The sequence below is a fragment of the Prunus persica genome, chromosome G6 (assembly GCF_000346465.2).
Source record: "Prunus persica cultivar Lovell chromosome G6, Prunus_persica_NCBIv2, whole genome shotgun sequence".
NCBI classification, from domain to species: domain Eukaryota; kingdom Viridiplantae; phylum Streptophyta; class Magnoliopsida; order Rosales; family Rosaceae; genus Prunus; species Prunus persica.
This window is the reverse complement of record NC_034014.1, coordinates 30188320-30204842: the sequence shown is the minus strand read 5'-3', so window position 1 is coordinate 30204842 and position 16523 is coordinate 30188320. Positions and strand designations below refer to the sequence as shown.

General features: G+C 38.3%; 4 protein-coding genes across 9 annotated transcripts; 1 reads left to right on the top strand and 3 right to left on the bottom strand.

Annotated features, from left to right (window-relative positions):
- Positions 94 to 3675, bottom strand: LOC18772680. Of its 3 annotated transcripts, XM_020567004.1 has the most exons (8): positions 3473 to 3674; positions 2720 to 3040; positions 2447 to 2621; positions 1877 to 2054; positions 1696 to 1779; positions 1311 to 1418; positions 799 to 1068; positions 94 to 367 (listed from the first exon to the last, which is right to left on the bottom strand). In XM_020567004.1, exons 1-8 carry the CDS (start codon positions 3555 to 3557, stop codon positions 269 to 271), a joined length of 1320 nt encoding a protein of 439 aa, XP_020422593.1. In that variant the 5' UTR covers positions 3558 to 3674; the 3' UTR covers positions 94 to 268. The 3 variants fall into 3 exon arrangements, with proteins under 3 accessions (XP_020422593.1, XP_020422592.1, XP_020422594.1); XM_020567003.1 differs by having other exon boundaries at positions 260 to 1068; positions 3473 to 3675; XM_020567005.1 differs by having other exon boundaries at positions 260 to 1068; positions 3257 to 3559.
- On the bottom strand, positions 3762 to 5477 carry LOC18772928 (transcription factor MYB90). The gene is made up of 3 exons (XM_007205665.2): positions 5307 to 5477; positions 4650 to 4779; positions 3762 to 4558 (listed from the first exon to the last, which is right to left on the bottom strand). The coding sequence occupies exons 1-3, from the start codon at positions 5404 to 5406 to the stop codon at positions 3991 to 3993; spliced, it is 798 nt and encodes a 265-aa protein (XP_007205727.1). The 5' UTR covers positions 5407 to 5477; the 3' UTR covers positions 3762 to 3990.
- Positions 8531 to 10994, top strand: LOC18772150. 3 transcript variants are annotated; one of them, XM_020565010.1, is made up of 4 exons: positions 8531 to 9158; positions 9268 to 9477; positions 10167 to 10430; positions 10711 to 10994. In XM_020565010.1, exons 1-4 carry the CDS (start codon positions 9153 to 9155, stop codon positions 10759 to 10761), a joined length of 531 nt encoding a protein of 176 aa, XP_020420599.1. In that variant the 5' UTR covers positions 8531 to 9152; the 3' UTR covers positions 10762 to 10994. The 3 variants fall into 3 exon arrangements, with proteins under 3 accessions (XP_020420599.1, XP_020420598.1, XP_007205996.1); XM_020565009.1 differs by having other exon boundaries at positions 8532 to 9158; positions 9271 to 9477; positions 10164 to 10430; XM_007205934.2 differs by having other exon boundaries at positions 8532 to 9158; positions 10164 to 10430.
- LOC18774951 (U-box domain-containing protein 9) lies at positions 13082 to 16330 on the bottom strand. Of its 2 annotated transcripts, XM_020566217.1 has the most exons (3): positions 15941 to 16330; positions 15536 to 15842; positions 13082 to 14504 (listed from the first exon to the last, which is right to left on the bottom strand). In XM_020566217.1, exons 2-3 carry the CDS (start codon positions 15791 to 15793, stop codon positions 13425 to 13427), a joined length of 1338 nt encoding a protein of 445 aa, XP_020421806.1. In that variant the 5' UTR covers positions 15794 to 15842; positions 15941 to 16330; the 3' UTR covers positions 13082 to 13424. The 2 variants fall into 2 exon arrangements, with proteins under 2 accessions (XP_020421806.1, XP_007205152.1); XM_007205090.2 differs by having other exon boundaries at positions 15536 to 16330.

The following is a 16523-nucleotide window of genomic DNA, read 5'->3' as shown; positions in this document are numbered from 1 at the left end:
ATCAGCAGCAGCAGCAGGAACCACATACAGTTCCTACTACATAAGCTCAAGAAACATTGAAGATTGATCATAACCTATAATTCTAGCCATACGTAATTTGATATTTTTGTTGCTTATATATGAATATCTATAGTGTATAATACAAATATATAATTGTGTCTGTCACCATGGCAATAATTTGGCAAATAAAGCCTTCCAGCGAAGGTGATGCCATTAGTTTATGTGGAAAAGGGAAGACTTAGAATACAGTGATTCACAACATGCGATTTCATATTAGAAAATGTTCAGAGCACAAGAAGTTGTCCCATATCATCCTCATATTTTCCTCGAGAATTTCAGAAATCGAGCTGAATTCAACCTTCTCTTCCTGAAAATTGAAAGAAAAGGAGGCAAAGCTAAATCTTTGATGATTGTACGAATAATCAAGTTCACTGTCATTGAGGCCAAGCTAAATAAGCATCACCCTAGTAACTAAAAGGGCAAACTATCCATTTTGCAGAAGAGGTCTGAACTACAATTTTATTCAGTTGATGCTGAATGGATATTTGTTCCATGAGACATCATCCTTATTAATAGCACAGTACTAACACTACATTTTATTTATTTAAAGAAGATGAGGAGGAAGAGGACAGTTTTGCAAGCATGATTTAAAATGCTGGTTGAGCTTAAAAATTCAGAACTATTGAATTCTAGTAGCACACTGAAGTCAGACAAAAATGAGGTCTCTCCAATGCCTAGACGAATATAGTATATACAGTGGGAATAGGAAAATATCCCAGAGAAAAGGCAGGCACTTACCTGTAACTTTGACACGACCTTTTTCAACATCAGACTAACCTCCCAGGTAGCTTCCCCAGTTGAGGTCCTAAAATCAAATCGATCAGCATGTCTTACCTTCAGTCTTAATGATGGATTTGTATACATATTAGCTATTACGTGCCAAATCCCAACAACTTTGTATCTATCTCCAGAAGACTCCTTCCCCAGGGGCCATCTCAACCCACCCTTCACATCTGGATCTAGAACCGCAGAACTAATCAGATCCCTAATGCTTTGCATCTCGTCATCCTGAAATAGAAATGGATTAATCTGATCACAGAACCTCAATCCAAGATGCAAGTTCATCCAGGGATCCAATGTGGTTAACCCTCATTGTCCCGCCACATTATAAGCATTTCAACAATTTCTCCCATCTGTTTCAATTGTGGATCTATACTAAATAGATTATAATTAATTCCTTGAACTTCTTCCCCCAAAACAACAAAGAATAGAACTGAAAAGTTTAAAAGGTATTCCGTTAAGAAACTTACACTCAGAGCTGTTACAGGTCTCTTCGTGCATAGCATCACTCTCAGGTCCAGATTCTTATTAGGGCATGATATGTCTATGACCATGTCACGAAGTTGATTTAGTTCAATCTGAAAGAAAGCTGACATTTTGATGTAAGTCCCAATAAACAGACTGTACAAGAAGCAACAGGGAAAAACAAGGGAGGAGAGAGTCAAGGGATTTGCAGAGTCCATCATACTTTATTCAAAAAACTGGAGAGTTTAATCACATTCACCTGATGACCATTTAATTTTCTTATACAACACTGGTATTTTGCAGTACAATAAACTATATTTAGTCAATAACATGGCAACAAAATCATGATTTGTTTCATCCAATTTAATTTACATGAATTAGAAAACTTACCTTGTAAAGTTGTAGCTTTCCATGTTCTTTCATTACACTACATTTGCAGGAGAGAATTGAATCTGGTCTTGTTGAATCGGATAACTAGACAAGAAGGAAATAAATGAGGGATTCAATAGACAAAATCCGAAATATGGAAAGCATGAATTCAGTAAGTTGATGTGTATGCAAAAAGAAATACCTTTACTTGGTATTCATCTTTCTCCTCTTCAAAATCAACTCCAATGTTTGGGACAACTTCCTTTAGAATGTTTTCCTTATATGAAACAGGAAGAGTCGTGTAAAATGACCTCTTCCACTGTTTCAAGATTTCCGTATCCAAATTATTTCTGATAGATTCCATGTTAACTGAAGGGCTCCTGAATTACAAAGATTCCAATAACATTTGGTTTAGATCTGCTCATGTACAACTAAGGAATATAACATGGTTTTCCATTGCTACAGAACTAGTACAAAATATGAGATGATTGACAGTAACCAAGCATCAAAATCAACAAATTATTGTATTAAGTAAGGTGTAAATTAGTGTCGTGGTAAGTACGGTTTAGTATCTACACTATACAGAAAAACAAAGGCAGGGTTTCAGAATCCTGCTTCACTGTCCAACTTGGTATCCTATCTCCTAAGATAAAAATGCCAAAATCTAGCCAACCAATATTCTTAGGCTCAAAAGAAAGATAAACGCATGAATCAAGTGAATGCATGGCACAATAGGCTCAATAGCAGCAAGTATATAAGAAGGAAATCTAACCTCTGAAAAAGTACTTTTCCCACTCTAGCAACCAACGACGGCTTTACTTGTTCAAGCTTTGGGCACTTCATATCATTCTTCACATTTTCAAAAGAAGAAAGTAGGTCTTCCAGCACATTTTCTGCTAACGATACCCAAGGGCTCTTTGGCAAGTACCATTTCACCTCACTACCTTCTATCAAGTATCAACAAAGAACAACAAAAACAAACAGACCAAGTAAGCAAAAGAAAATTACAAGATAAATGCACTAAAAGAAATATTTGAGCACTAACCCTTATCTAGACTAGTATTAATTAAAGCTAGAGGCTTTTCTCCAGTTCTCCTCTCAGTGGTTTCCAAGGAAATGGGCTCAAGATTAACAGAAGATGGAAACTGGTTCTCATCATCCAAACCAATGACGCACCATCTCGATCTAGCATGGTTTGCATAAATTACCTTTCCATCCCAATCCGCATTAAACTTAGATGATCGCAAATTCAATTTTTTCTTGAATTGAGGAGCAAGTAGCTCCGGAGTTGGCAACGGGCTCTCCGATTCCTTTGAATGCCGCTTGTGCGGTGGGATGTAAGCCATTATAAATCTAGCACTTACGCCTGAAAGAAAAGATCAAAGTGAGGCCCAAAAAATAAGTTGATGAAAAAATTGCAATGCTTGCTCATCTTTATATTGGACAAGGTTAGAAGTTAGAAGAGTCTAACTAAACAGCAAGAAGTATCCTTTCTCATGTTTATTGAAGAAAATCACATTAATCTCAGCCCCTGATCCATTTCCGAGCTGAGAACAAGCGGGAAATTGAAGTAAATTGAAACCTTTTCTTCGTATAATCGTAAAGTGAGAGTCTGATTATACTCGGTTTCGTTCCTATGAAATTGATCATTCAGCAGCAAGCAACTATCATACGAGACTTTCACTGGGTTCTCTATGAAATTGATTTCATATCTATCACAGAGTCGAATTCATATTCACACAAAACAGAGCAGATTATTGATTCATAGCAGATAGATGTGAAAAGTTGAAAGACAGACCAAACTTATACAAGCACGATGGGACCTCGGAAATGATGAAGATGAAAGTAGTGTGGAAATGGAATCGGAAGATATGATTGCACATCCATAGGGAGCCCAGAGACTTTGCCTATATGTGGACTCCATCCCTTCATTGTAATTGACAGAACAAAAGTCTTAATGAAAATATCAAATTTCTGTACTCTCTATCTCAATTCTCTCTACAATTCTCTTTAGTTTTATAACACTTTTCAATGTAAAATTATAATTTTCTTTTACCTTTTTTTTTCTAAATTTTCTCTGAGGTTTTTATAATGAGGAAATTTTTGTAGTAATTTAATACATGCATAAGAAGCAATTGACATATATTTTTACACAATTAGATCATTATTCAGGTCACCTCTTTCTTCAGAAACATTACCATCACTCACGTACATAAATTATTCTGATATCATAAATAAATAATCATCATCTCACGTACACATATACTAATCATGAACACCTAATAAAGCAGAGCAAATCACTCTCTAATTAACTACTTAACAATGAGTCCAGAGGTCCACGTCACCCAAGATGGAGTCGTCCCATTCCCATTTGTTGTGGTTGGGGACCCCATCATCATCAGCATCATCATCTTGATCATGTTCTCTAACTCCTTTAAATGGAAGGCCCTCCATTGGAAAATCACCCATATTAATCCCATCATTAATATCTTCTTCTTCCACGCTTGGAACATTCTTGTTGCTCTCATCATGCTCTGCCTGAAACATCTGATTCTGGCCATCTCCAATATAGCACGGCATTGGCATTGGCATTGGCGTTGGAATTTGTGTGCTGCTGCTGCTGCCCCCTTCTCGTGCTAGTAGATTAACTGGTTGACAAAAATTGTTACTTGGAGCTTGGTCTAGAGCTGTTGAATATGGCCTCTTTGAGTTTGTGCTGGCATAGTTTGAGGCTGGGGGTCTCATGACTTGCACATTCCTTGCACAATGCTTGTTCTTGTCTTCAGCTTCTTGAGCATTTAGCTTCTTGCTCAAGTGACAATTCCAGTAGTTCTTCACATCGTTACCGGTCCTTCCCGGAAGTCGAGCTGCAACTAATGACCACCTGAAAAATAAATTTCTCGGGTTTCTAGATGCGTGCGGTTTACGAGTGATTACTACATTATGTATGTAATAGAGGAATGCTATTCACTTGCCTATTCCCTAGGAGCTTGTGGAGCTTGATGATGAGATCAACTTCCTCTTCTTCAAAGCTCCCTCTCTTGATGTTTGGGCGGAGATAGTTTAACCACCTCAGCCTACAGCTCTTACGGCACCTGTTTAGACCTTAACACACCACAATCCAACCATGCAGATAAATTCACAAAGAACCCAACCAAAATGCCTCTTATGAAAATGTGTGTTGCATTATTGCATAGGAAAGTTGAAATGTATATATTTGATTTTGCACAATATAACACCTACCTTAAAGCTATGAGGAAGAATTTCCCTGTAGCATGCATGAAATTATATATAGAAGCGGTATGACCCAACCTTTTCTAATTTCTATGCATATTGACAAGACGTAACTTTTTTTCGCCCCACTCATTTCATGTCACTTGAGGTTAGTTTAATTCGAGAAAGTTTTTATTTTTATATTTGAGTATAAACCATCTTGGTAAAATTATATCCGAAACTCCGACCCTGCTTGTACATTTAGCCTGTAATTGTCAGATTGCATTAATTGAACAAGTTGAATAATTAAGTCAAAAGAAGAAATTGATCAGTACTCATTGAAAAATCCAATTTAGAATAATAATGATGGAAAAAGTTGTGAAATAATTAAAGCAATAGAATGAAGTTAATTAGCATACCAGCCAAGAGAGGGACACGATGCCATTTGCCTTCTCCATACTGCTCTACGCATTTCCTGAGCAATTGATCTTCTTCCCTTGTCCATGGAATGCCACCCATCTCTTGATCTCCCCTCCTGAATCCTGATCCTAAATCTCTACTCTCTCATATATATTCTACTTTTTTGTCCTTGTTCTTTTCTGGTGCCTAACACACCAAAATGAAAGCCTACGGCATACGCATATCCACATGAATTAGAAAGTTAGAACATGGCCAATGGTCCATCTTCTTTCTACGACAGTATGGCTCTATGTATGTTTATAATGAGGCAGCATTATTATGTCTTTTGCGATACATCTTTTTCAAAATTTGGCCAAATTAATAACAGCGCTATATATACATATCTTCAAATTAAAGTCTGTTGCTGCTGCATTTGCCTGTTATTTTATAGCTGCTAGTTGACTCTTAAACTCAAATTTCTGCAACTTATATAGGAGGGGAGGAGAGCACTTAAATATGTATCGATGGACTCGATCAGACATGCGCACAGGTGACAGATCAGAGATCAGAGAGCCAAAAGGGAGGGACCGCCATGTCAATTAATAATGTTATATCATGCAGTCCATATGAATATGAAAGAAGCAAAGGTGCAAGGACCATGCATTTGCATTGAATTTGCATTGCATGCATGCATATAAAACTGGACTGGACCACATATTTTATCTCAAATCTTGGCTATTCACAAAACAAAAGTGGCCTGATTTTGAGGCGCAGGCAGCAATTTGATTCAGTGTCTGATCAGTTTGTCGATATATTATTGTGTGAGCTCTGTCGTGTAGCTAGCCTAGCCTAGCCTGGCCTAGCCTAGCTTGATGATATAATACTTCACCGGTCTTTAAATCTGGGAAGCTTGGCTGGTGACATTGAAAACGACATGAAAATCATATGCAATATTGTCCTCTGAAAACTACAAGCCCACATGCAAACATTGAGATATTCTGGCACGCAGTGCAGATTGATGTTTTCCAACCTTCAACCCCTGCAATGCAACTCCTGATTGCCCCATTAATTAGTTTTTTAAGCAATTATTTTTTATTATAACATAACTAAACAAAGCTAGAATCACATAAATCTATTAAAGACTGAAAGTGACCCTCACTTGTCACTACCAACATGCATCCAAATATTTGTTCAAGCAATAACTCTGAGGCCGAGGGTCACCAAACATAACATATATACCTCACAATCATCCCAATAGATCAACGAAATTAATATCAAAGTGATTGACCAAAACAAAAAGCATCAACGTAAAGATTTTTATGGGCTACCACGTTACATAGTTTTTTGATAGATCTAAGCCCAATAAAAACCCAAATGAAGCAACATCTAGCTCAAACCTTTTTTTTAGTGGGTCGCCTTATTCTCATTTACGTATAATTTCTCTCTTATATTTTTATACGAAAAAAGTATGAATACTTTTTTTTAGAGTGCTAATAATAGTACGAAAGTGTTTCCCTCTTTCCGGCCTGATCACGCCGGAACAGAAAGTAACTATATTATAGAGTAGAGTTTTAATAAAAGTGAAGACCCTATATAAACCACACGACTATATGCATGAGGCATTAACGCGTTAGGTGACCATAGAGAGAGAAAAATAAGATGATGAGGAGAAGAAAGAAGGGGGCTTTTATTTTAGTGGTCATCCCACGTGAAAAGGCTTTGTGGTTGTGAAATGTGAATAAATGGGTGAATTGTGGCATCCTTTTTATTAACTCATTGGTCGGTTGCTAACGTCGTTTAGCACTGAGACATTTGTCGTCTCTGTCAGCTCAGCTTACGCTGTGCTGTGGAATTATCAATGCATGACATTGTTGACTTTTACAGACACACACTCACTCCTCCCTTCTTCTTCTTCGTCTTCTATGTTGTGGGGCCCACACCCACCCTCCCCGCGTCCCCGCCCCCCGGCCACTGGCTAAGACTCTTAGCAAAACACGTCTGCTTCCGGTGCGTTACTCGTGGCATCCTTTCCTTGTGCATGACATGAGATTCGTCAACAATATATATACAAGACATTTGCACGATCCCCAAAGCAGTGCCTTGGAGTCAAAGTTATTTAACAATTTCTCCACCGAAACCAACTTCAACATTGAAACCATAATCATACTGCTGCTAATAAATTTAAGGCACAACCAAAGAAAGAAGAAGGAAAGAGTCAAAACTTTTACACTCCTCGATTTCCTCCACGCCTTTGCCTCCCTTGCGTTCTGCCGCGGTTGACGAACTTTTGTTTTTCTTTCTTTTGTCCTATAAAATAAGGGTGCAATGTCATTTGAGGATGTTTTTCAACACTTAATTTTGACTGTAATGTATTAATAATGTTTGTTTTTGCAATCCCAGATTCACAGCAGGCATATATTCACATGAACTTGTGGCATTGGTGGGTGCTGTTGTTCCTGTTTTGGTCTTTTTTATTTTATTCACTTGATTCCAACTTCTAGGATTTGACTATCCAATTTCCACTAGCACTGTTGCTTGCTTGCTGCTGAGCAGGGCAGGGCAGTGCAGAGTTAACCCCGATTGAATATCAGTTTATGGGTCGGTTGAAGCCCAATTACAAATGGGTCTGGGTATTGGGTAAGTCCAAATCCATTCTAACTTGCTGCTGTTGCAAATAGTGTATTTGGGTTGTGGTCTTTTTAGCTAGTATTGTTGTTCAGGTTATATCGCTGTTCACAATCCACATGATAGCTGCTGTTGCAAATGGCAAATACTGTTTGCTGGATTCGGGCTGGGAAACGGACAAGATCCCAAAATGGTGGGGGTGAACTTCTCGAAAAGCGCTTCTTCCCGAAAGTGACTTTTTAGTAGCTAGAATAGAACCACTTCCAAAATCCAAGTCCAAACAGTAAAGCGAAGCAAGTTTGGCAGCAGACCTTACACTATATATATTAATTAATAATTATACTTGGCTGGCAGCCTGGCATTATAAATAAAATAAATATTCAAATCCTTTTTGACCTTTGTCACACACGCACAGTCACACCCACCCACCCGTTACCTTTCTCAGATTTCTTTTTCTGCAAGAGAAGAGAAGAGAAGAGTTGAAAGAAAAAGAGATTTCACATTTCTCATCTTAGGGTGGGGAGGGTGGGGGAACCCCTAGGAATGTGGGGTCCACCTACCAGTCTACTGCGTGGACCGAGGAAAACCCATCTTTTAATCACAGGCATGGTGGCAATGTGGCATTTCCAGATTGAGGAGTTGGATAAACATCGTCAACCACCACAAAGCAATCCAAAAGTAGCTTTTAACTCTCTCTCTCTCTCTCTCTCTCTCCCTATACAGTATACTTACTATAGTGTAGTTGCTGCTGCTGCAAACTGTAAACGTATATTGCAGAGGCAACAGTGCCCATCTCCCTAAAACAAGGCTCCTTCATTACTTCCTTTTTTCTCCCCTTGCCTATGACTAGGACATCTAATTCTAAGCTGTCTTTCTTTGTTCAGACTCAGAGCCTGTGCTGCTACTATTACTGTGTATGTATGTATGTATATGCTACAAAACTAGTAGCAGCAAGGACCAAGATTTGAAGATCATCTCTCTCTCTCTTTTTCCTAGATTCTCTCTCTTTAACTCTGACCATAATTTATATCCTCTCTGAGCCTGAGCCCCCTCTCAGGAATCACCCCAGACCCAGACCCAGACCCAGGCCCCTCTTTTACCTTTTTGCTCCATTCCCCTCCCTCCCCTTTAATTTCCTCTACCTTTCTCCCTACTTTTCCATTCAAAAATATCCCACCTTTATTTATTGGCATTTTCTGCAAAAACCAGTGTTCACAACAACACAACCCACAAACAAAACAATGGATGTAAGTTCTTCTCCATACCATCAATGGCTTTCCTCTTTTTTAATTATTATTTGGTTTTAATGTTTGTTTCATGGTTTTATTTATTGGGTTGTGAATATATGGTGATCAGCAGGACTACTATAAAAGGAGTGGTCAAATACCGGCATTTGGAGACTGGGATTATGCAAACGAGCTGCCAATCACCCAGTATTTCGAGTGCGCAAGACAGGCCGGTTTGATCAGATTCAGCTCTTCCTCTGGTGAAAGTGCTGATGCCTACGTGCGTTCTGCTGACTTGTATGCTGTTAATCATCTCAACAAGCCTAAACCCTCTCGAAAGGTTCTGCCTTTAATCTCCATTCAACTTTCTTTTTTATTGTCTGCTTTTTTTTTATTTTGTCTTGTTTTCGTTCCCATTGCATTTGCATGTTTAGTGTGCTGCTCCTGCTGAGGATATTTCCGTACAAAATGAGTGTGAAATGATATATCTTTCATTCATTCCAAAATTAGAGAACAATATTGCCCAGGACTTTATTTTGGTCCATTGTCATTTCATTTGGGGGCTAATTAATTTCACCTATGACCCAAACTGAGCTAGCTTCTCTATCTCTAGCGAGGTAGGCCTCTTTTATTCTTTGAATTAATGTGAAGATAGACTGGTTTAAGTGGCAACTGATTCCTCTAACGAAAATTACCCAGTTTCAAGAGCATCCGCAAATGTGAGTTAGGCCAGTCAAGGAACTAATGTCTCGTCTTATTGCACATAAATTATTCAAACACATTCCCGTACAGTACAGTAGGTTAGAATTTCACCAAAAAGTAAGTGCTGGTGGTGGTGGTTATGAGACTAAGATTTTAGTTGACACATTTTGTTTGAAAATATGTGATTTTCTTGGTGACCAAACAAAGAAACAAGTATGCACCACATTAATGTGATTGAGAGAAAGTAGTTGATGATATATAAATTAGAATAATGAAATGGACAAGTGTGAATTTATGAGAATGCTGTTTTGGGAAATATTGCAGCAGCAGGCAGCAACAACAAGAGTAGGGACGAGGGAAAAGCGAGGCCAGCGTGCGCATGTCATGGAGCAAAAGAAGCAGCAAGCTAAGGTCTGTGACGTGACGCAACCGCCAACTAAACACTACGAATATCAAGTTCAACAATCAAATCGCACTCGCTCGAACGACGCCGTTCCGAGAGTACCCCCTCGTTTCCCCACTAGGCCTCCAAAGCCCGTGGACGAAGATCTCTACAAAATCCCCCCTGAGCTTCTCCATAAGAACAAGCGGGTGTGTGTCTTTCTTCTTCTCTTATATATTATTTTTTATTTTTCCTGAAATTTATTAAGTCAAAAAAGTGTGATGTATTCTCACCAAAACAGAAGAAAAGAAGAAAAGAAGATGTAAGTTTGATGCATGCAATGCACTGAGTTTCATATCATGATGGCCTCCAGAGCGGCTCTTAATTTCAAACCCATTATGGACTCTTATCTATGATGTGACATCATACTAACTCTTGTCTTTTGATGTTTTTCAACACACTTGACTTTAATATGTTTTGTTTTTGTAGAAGAAAATGCTGGGATTGCTTTGTTGCTTGGTGCCAGCATGTGCTTCATGAATCTGGGATATCCATCTCTCTCTCTCATCACTGCTCTAGCTCGTACAAATCCTACTTACAAAGGAAAGCTGATCTCATTCTCATCAGTGCTATCTGTGTTTGTGTATGTTGTTTTTCCTCAGCATGTGTGTATTGTACTTGTAAGTCTTGCATTGTGTGAGATGAGATGGAACCAATCTATGAAATGATATCAAAATTAGATCTGTTAATGCCAGCTTTTGTGGCTTTCTTTATCTCAGTTTCCCTTTTCTTCACAATTTTGTTATCTAATGCCAATAAAAAATTGAACAAGATATGGAAATTGAGAGAAACAAGTTGGAAATAATTGAAAGCCAGACTGTTTCATTTAATCATTAGTCCCGGAATGGACCCTCTTGCCTTCCCACCCACCCCTCCAATCCAACTGGCAACTGGTACTTATTCTGCTCTGCGGAGTCGAGTCAAGTCATTTGTTTTAGGTATAATTATTCTAGTGTTGTTTGGACTTGTAAGTTGGGCTTCTTTTTAAGTTTTGGGCCCTTGAGGAGATTTCCAGGCTTCTTTTTCCTTATCTTGCGTTTGCTTCTGCTTCCAAATATCTTGACTTTCTGCCCATCTTCAATTATTCTTGTTAGTTACTGAAACAACGTTTGTGTTGGTCCACCAATTATAATTTATAGATATAAACCAGTAAGTAGTATGTCTATGTCATGTCTCCCTCAGATGGGTGCTCAACTTGCTGATAAGAAAGCACTTGAAAAAGCTCAAAAATAAGAATATTCTTTGGTTGAGTTGAGGAGCCACTCTTTTGGTTGTATCTCTGGTTTTTGCATGCAACAGCACCAGTCGGACCAGTCCCCAGTTTGTTTCTTTTTTCAAAAGTCCATATTTTGGGCCGGGAAAAGGAGAAGAAGAAGAAGAAGACTGCACAAAACAAGGGATCTAAAATTTCGATGCCCGCTGATTTTGGAACTTTCATTATCATAAACATTCTTTAAGCAGAGAATAAAGTTGTATTAAACATTTTCATGATCTTCTTCTTTATGGCATTGCCATTACATTACTTGTCAAACTCAAAAAGTGCTTCTCTCTCTCTCTCTCTCTCTCTCTCTCTCTCTCTCTCTCTCCCACCACAACACCCCTTGTAAGTTGTATGTTTGGACCACTCAACCGAAAGCAAATAATAATAGAAACTAGAAATGAAGAAACTTTGAAACTAATTTGCACATGGTTCAGTGGTTCAGAAGAGACAGACCGAAAAACAAACGTACTACATGCCAAACATATATCTATCTGTCTATTGAAATGAAATTGAAGCCAATGAGCCAGCCAGCCAGCCCAGGGCCAGCCATTCGGGTTTCCAAATATGATGGTGAAATTATATTCCTCCGTCCTCTCTCTTTGGTACGAAAATATTCAGATTCTTCAGGCATGCTTGTTTTTTTTTATAATAAATTATTTTCAGCAAAGTTGGGATGGGACCTTCAATAGCAAATGACACAAGATGATAGGCTCCTGCACATGAGTTGTCCTGTTTATATATCCAAAGTGACTTTGGGTTTTATAATGTCTTCTAGTGAAGTGTTTTTTGTATGCATTGTCCGATGTGTAAGATTTTATATTTTTTTTTTTTTTTTTGTACAACAAAACAAACTAATAAGAAACCTAAACTTTATCGACCATTGAAAGCCAATCTGCCATCAGAATTGGATTCTGATGTTCACCCACTGTCATGTCATGAACAATGTGCATTGTGTACTGTCTTTCAAATTCATGGCTCCTCAAAGTAATACTATTGAGTGAATAAATATATCTAAGCCTAGCCATTGAAGATATGAAGGGACAACAAGTTGGAAAAGTTTATATTTGTTAATGATCAACCAACAAGTAACAACTTGTTAATTAATAAAAAATCATGCCGATAGTTTAAATTAAATTATTCAAAACAGTAGGTCACCTACCCTCAAGTAAAAAGTTCATTGCAGATTTTATGAATTCTTCTTTTTCGCTCAAGGAAATATTATTAGAAATGTTGAGAAAGGTATGTTATTGGAATGACGAGTCAGAGGCAGCATGAAAAATACTAGATTTCAGCATCAGTCTGCGCTTAATTCGCCCTTTTCCCTTCTTTTATAATTAAAGTTGTACGCCGTCCAAATATGTCATTATCAAGCTTTATAATTCTGGTTTAGTACTTTATCCACTGCTTAACTGGTGTATCAAATCAAGTTAGCAATTTGGTGGTCAGCCTTGCCGACACTCTTTAAACAAAACAATGGACTGGAGACCCTACAGGCCACAAGTCCTGTAATTCAGCAAAGCCGAGTATGATCATCATTAATTCAATCAAATAATCCAAATCAAACTAAACATGTTGGCATTTCAAACACAGCTGGCACAAACTGGACAAGTCAGAAAATAGAAAAATATACCAGTTATGAATTCTTTTGTGACCAAAGAGAGGTGAAGTTCCAATGACCTTTACATGTCTTTAAGCCTGAAATGGACTAAAACTTGCCTAGGAGATCAACTCAAGTAATGTGTACAAATCTGTGAAACTTTTTTTTTTTGTACAGGTAATGGAGTATGTATAGTGACCAAATATAGAAAGGACATTTACATGGGTGATGGGATGATACCTTTTTGGGGAAGAGAAAAAAACAAGACGAAAATTTTCATTTCCATCAAGCAGTGTGCGTTATTGAGCCAGTCTTATTCAGCCTCTCAAGAATTCCACTGGCCTTTCTCTTGGCCCTCGAAGTCCCGGTCCGTGCAAGTCTGGAAACTGTACCATTGGCCATTTCCTCTTCCTTAATTTCTTTCAATTTGGTCCGATCAGCAAAGCAGATGGTGTAAAGGATTGCAATACAATTCTCCTTGTTGTGCTCACAATCGCTCTCCCTTATGATGCCAAACAAGCAAGATACAGTGCCAAGCTCGCACATTTCCTGAACAGCCTTCTGATGGCTAGAAAGCATAGCAAGTATAGCCAACAACTCCGCAACTAACACGCGATCCATTATCTTCTGCAGAATTACCTTGACTGCTCCAGCATTGATGGCCCTTCCTTTATTTTCAAGAACACTACACAAGCTGAATATGGCTGAAGCAACATCTTTCATGGCCAGTGGATGCCCCTCATCTAAAAGGTCAATCAAAGGATTGAGAGCACCAGACGTTCCTATAATAATCTTGTTGGAATCAATAGCTGCTAATGTGAAGAAAGTTGCAGCAGCATTGCTTTTTGTTTGAATGGTTCCAGATATTAAGGATTCAATAAGCAGAGGGATGACCAAGGGATGCTCTGCAACCAATCTTTTGTTATTATCATGAATTGAAAGGTTTAGTAGTGTAGTGATCAAATCTTCTTGAAGATCAGGATCAGTATCAGCCTGGCCCGGTGAAAGTGGACTGAGCAATTGTGGAATGGTCTCAATAGACTCACCAAAAAGTGCCCGAAATGGTGAACTTCGCTTTGTTAGCAGTCGAAGCTCTTTTGCTGCTTCTTTCTGATCAGATAGGGATGATGACATCTTCTGAAGCAATGAATTTAGATATCCCCGGTCAGCATTGCTGACAACTTCCTCATCAATATCCTGAACAGGTTTTGGAAGCTCCATTCCATGCTCCCTGCACCATTGTGAAATCATTTCTTGAACCAGATGATTAGGGGTAAGGACAGTATGAGAGAGGACTTGCTTTGTTTGAGGGCATGTTCGGTTGCCTTCATTCAACCACCTCTGGATGAATGGTCGGTCATAAGTCTGTAATCCAATAAAAATATGTAATACAGTGAGTCTGCAGTTCATTTAGAGAAGTAGAAATTATAAGAAACTGCATGAACTCAAGGTGAGATTTCAAATGATACTACCATAATTGTAGCACAAAGGCAGCGGTGATCTGATCCTAAATAATTCCTAAATGCAACAAAAGGTGATGCGTAGTTAGTTGTTCTATATCGACTTTGCAGTGTCAGCACCTGCCAAAATTGGGCTGTGCCGTGAAAGATAGCAAAAACCTCATTGATTCCTCTCGCTCTTTATGAAGTTTCCTTTTTCATGAACAAATAACTCATTAAGGGTTGGTAGGACATAGGAAACCCAGCAGTCATTCGGGGTTTGAGACATACATCTAGATTTTATGATCACAGTTCACCTTCGAAGTTCAGTTCAAGCAATAATCCCTATTTAATCAATGAAAGCAATTCAAAGAATGACTACAGGTTTTTTCCCCGATGTAGTCGTTATCAAACAACTTTCTTCTTCTCCCATTATAATGGAGGATGACAACATGTGAATTACTGACAAGATTCTTTTAAACTTAGAAAACTCTTGAGATCAAACATAATCTCCAAACAGGTCCTCTGCAATGAAACGAAGGGAAAAAGGAATCACAGAACACGATGAAAAAGAAAAACCACACAACAAATTATTAAAGTTAACCCGACTGTCCATTTGTTAGTGTGGAATTGGGGTTCTGAAGCTTGGAAACACAATTCAAGTCTGGTCTTGAAAGATTAAGCAGAAATACAAGAACCAAAAAATTCTTCAAAACCCAACTCCAAAAGTACTCAGAATTGATGATATTGATACCAAAGAAAGCGGAAAAAAGACGCAAAGCCCAAGATTAACAATAATCAAAATCTCCAACCCATGAAATTCTTGCATGCATATTCAAATTGGCCAAGAACTCATCAAAATCCAAATAGCGGCAAAGAAAATTCAAGACAAATCGAAAATGAAAGAAATATACACTCAAAGAAATCGAAGGGAGAGAAAAGAAAATAAATTGTAACCTGTCCAGTGGCCAAGACAACAGGGTCCTTCATGAGTTCTCCAGAGATGGGACATCTGAAGTCTTCAGGAACATCAAGAAGATTGCCATGGCCATCAGGTTTGAACGACAGAGACTTTTTTAGCTTCAAGCCCTTCAAAGAAGACAAGGCTCTGATAGCCTCATCAGCAGTCTCAACCCTATAGTCATCTTCATCAACAATGGCCTTGACCAGTCTCTCCAACTGCTTCTTTATCTCCACGGCCTTTGCTACCACCATAGACGAGTCACTCTCAGTCTCAGTCTCAGTCTCCTCCAAGACACCTGTCCTGGCCATTTGCGAAAGACAAAACAAGAAGAAAAATGGAGATCAGGGTTGCTGATTATTTTGGGTTCAGATGAATGGGTTTGTCAAAGAGAAACAAACGTCGAGAATTGTGGGCTGCTTCATCATCTGTCACAGAGAGAGAGAGAGAGAGAGAGAGAGAGAGAGAGAGAGAGAGGCCCAGAGCCAGAGCACTGAGAGAGAGCAGCAGAGTGTGTGTCTGCCTATACTCTGTTTCTTTTTTTCTTTCTTTCTTGAGAATTTTTTGTTTTCTGTGTTTGTGACTTTGAAGAAATATGACACGCAAAATTCCGTTTCAACGGGCACACGTTGTAAGAGAATCCTCCTAACAATATGTACTTTGTCAGTGAGTGATTAAGTCACCAGGTGTGGCTCGTATCTACCACCAACTGTTTGCCAAAAGGAAATTATACAACTTTACAAGGGCCCAATTGGCAACTTAGCATAACTTCTGTATCTTTTATTTATTTATTTTATTTTTTCATGTAACTTTTGTTTGGATGATAAACTAAGATGTATGAATTATTTATTTAATGGAAACTAATACGATGTATAAATTATTTACTTAATGGAAACTAATTTTACTCTCACCAAAACACACTTTAGTCATACCCACATGAAAAAAATGAAAAAAATGAAAAAGACGAACAGTTTACAACTGTTC

Excerpts from the sequence above, each read along its gene's own strand:
- LOC18772680 (XM_020567003.1), bottom strand. The coding sequence starts at position 3,557 with ATGTGCAATCATATCTTCCGATTCCATTTCCACACTACTTTCATCTTC. Across the intron at positions 3,041-3,472 it reads ATCGTGCTTGTATAAGTTTG|GCGTAAGTGCTAGATTTATA; the intron begins GTCTGTCTTTCA and ends CTTTTCTTTCAG. Across the intron at positions 1,069-1,310 it reads GACCTGTAACAGCTCTGAGT|GATGACGAGATGCAAAGCAT; the intron begins GTAAGTTTCTTA and ends TTTCTATTTCAG.
- LOC18772928 (XM_007205665.2), bottom strand. The coding sequence starts at position 5,406 with ATGGGTGGCATTCCATGGACAAGGGAAGAAGATCAATTGCTCAGGAAA. Across the intron at positions 4,780-5,306 it reads TCGTGTCCCTCTCTTGGCTG|GTCTAAACAGGTGCCGTAAG; the intron begins GTATGCTAATTA and ends TGGTGTGTTAAG. Across the intron at positions 4,559-4,649 it reads CACAAGCTCCTAGGGAATAG|GTGGTCATTAGTTGCAGCTC; the intron begins GCAAGTGAATAG and ends TTTATTTTTCAG.
- LOC18772150 (XM_007205934.2), top strand. Across the intron at positions 9,478-10,163 it reads AGCCTAAACCCTCTCGAAAG|CAGCAGGCAGCAACAACAAG; the intron begins GTTCTGCCTTTA and ends GAAATATTGCAG. Across the intron at positions 10,431-10,710 it reads TTCTCCATAAGAACAAGCGG|AAGAAAATGCTGGGATTGCT; the intron begins GTGTGTGTCTTT and ends TTGTTTTTGTAG.
- LOC18774951 (XM_007205090.2), bottom strand. The coding sequence starts at position 15,850 with ATGGCCAGGACAGGTGTCTTGGAGGAGACTGAGACTGAGACTGAGAGT. Across the intron at positions 14,505-15,535 it reads TTGTCTTGGCCACTGGACAG|ACTTATGACCGACCATTCAT; the intron begins GTTACAATTTAT and ends ATTGGATTACAG.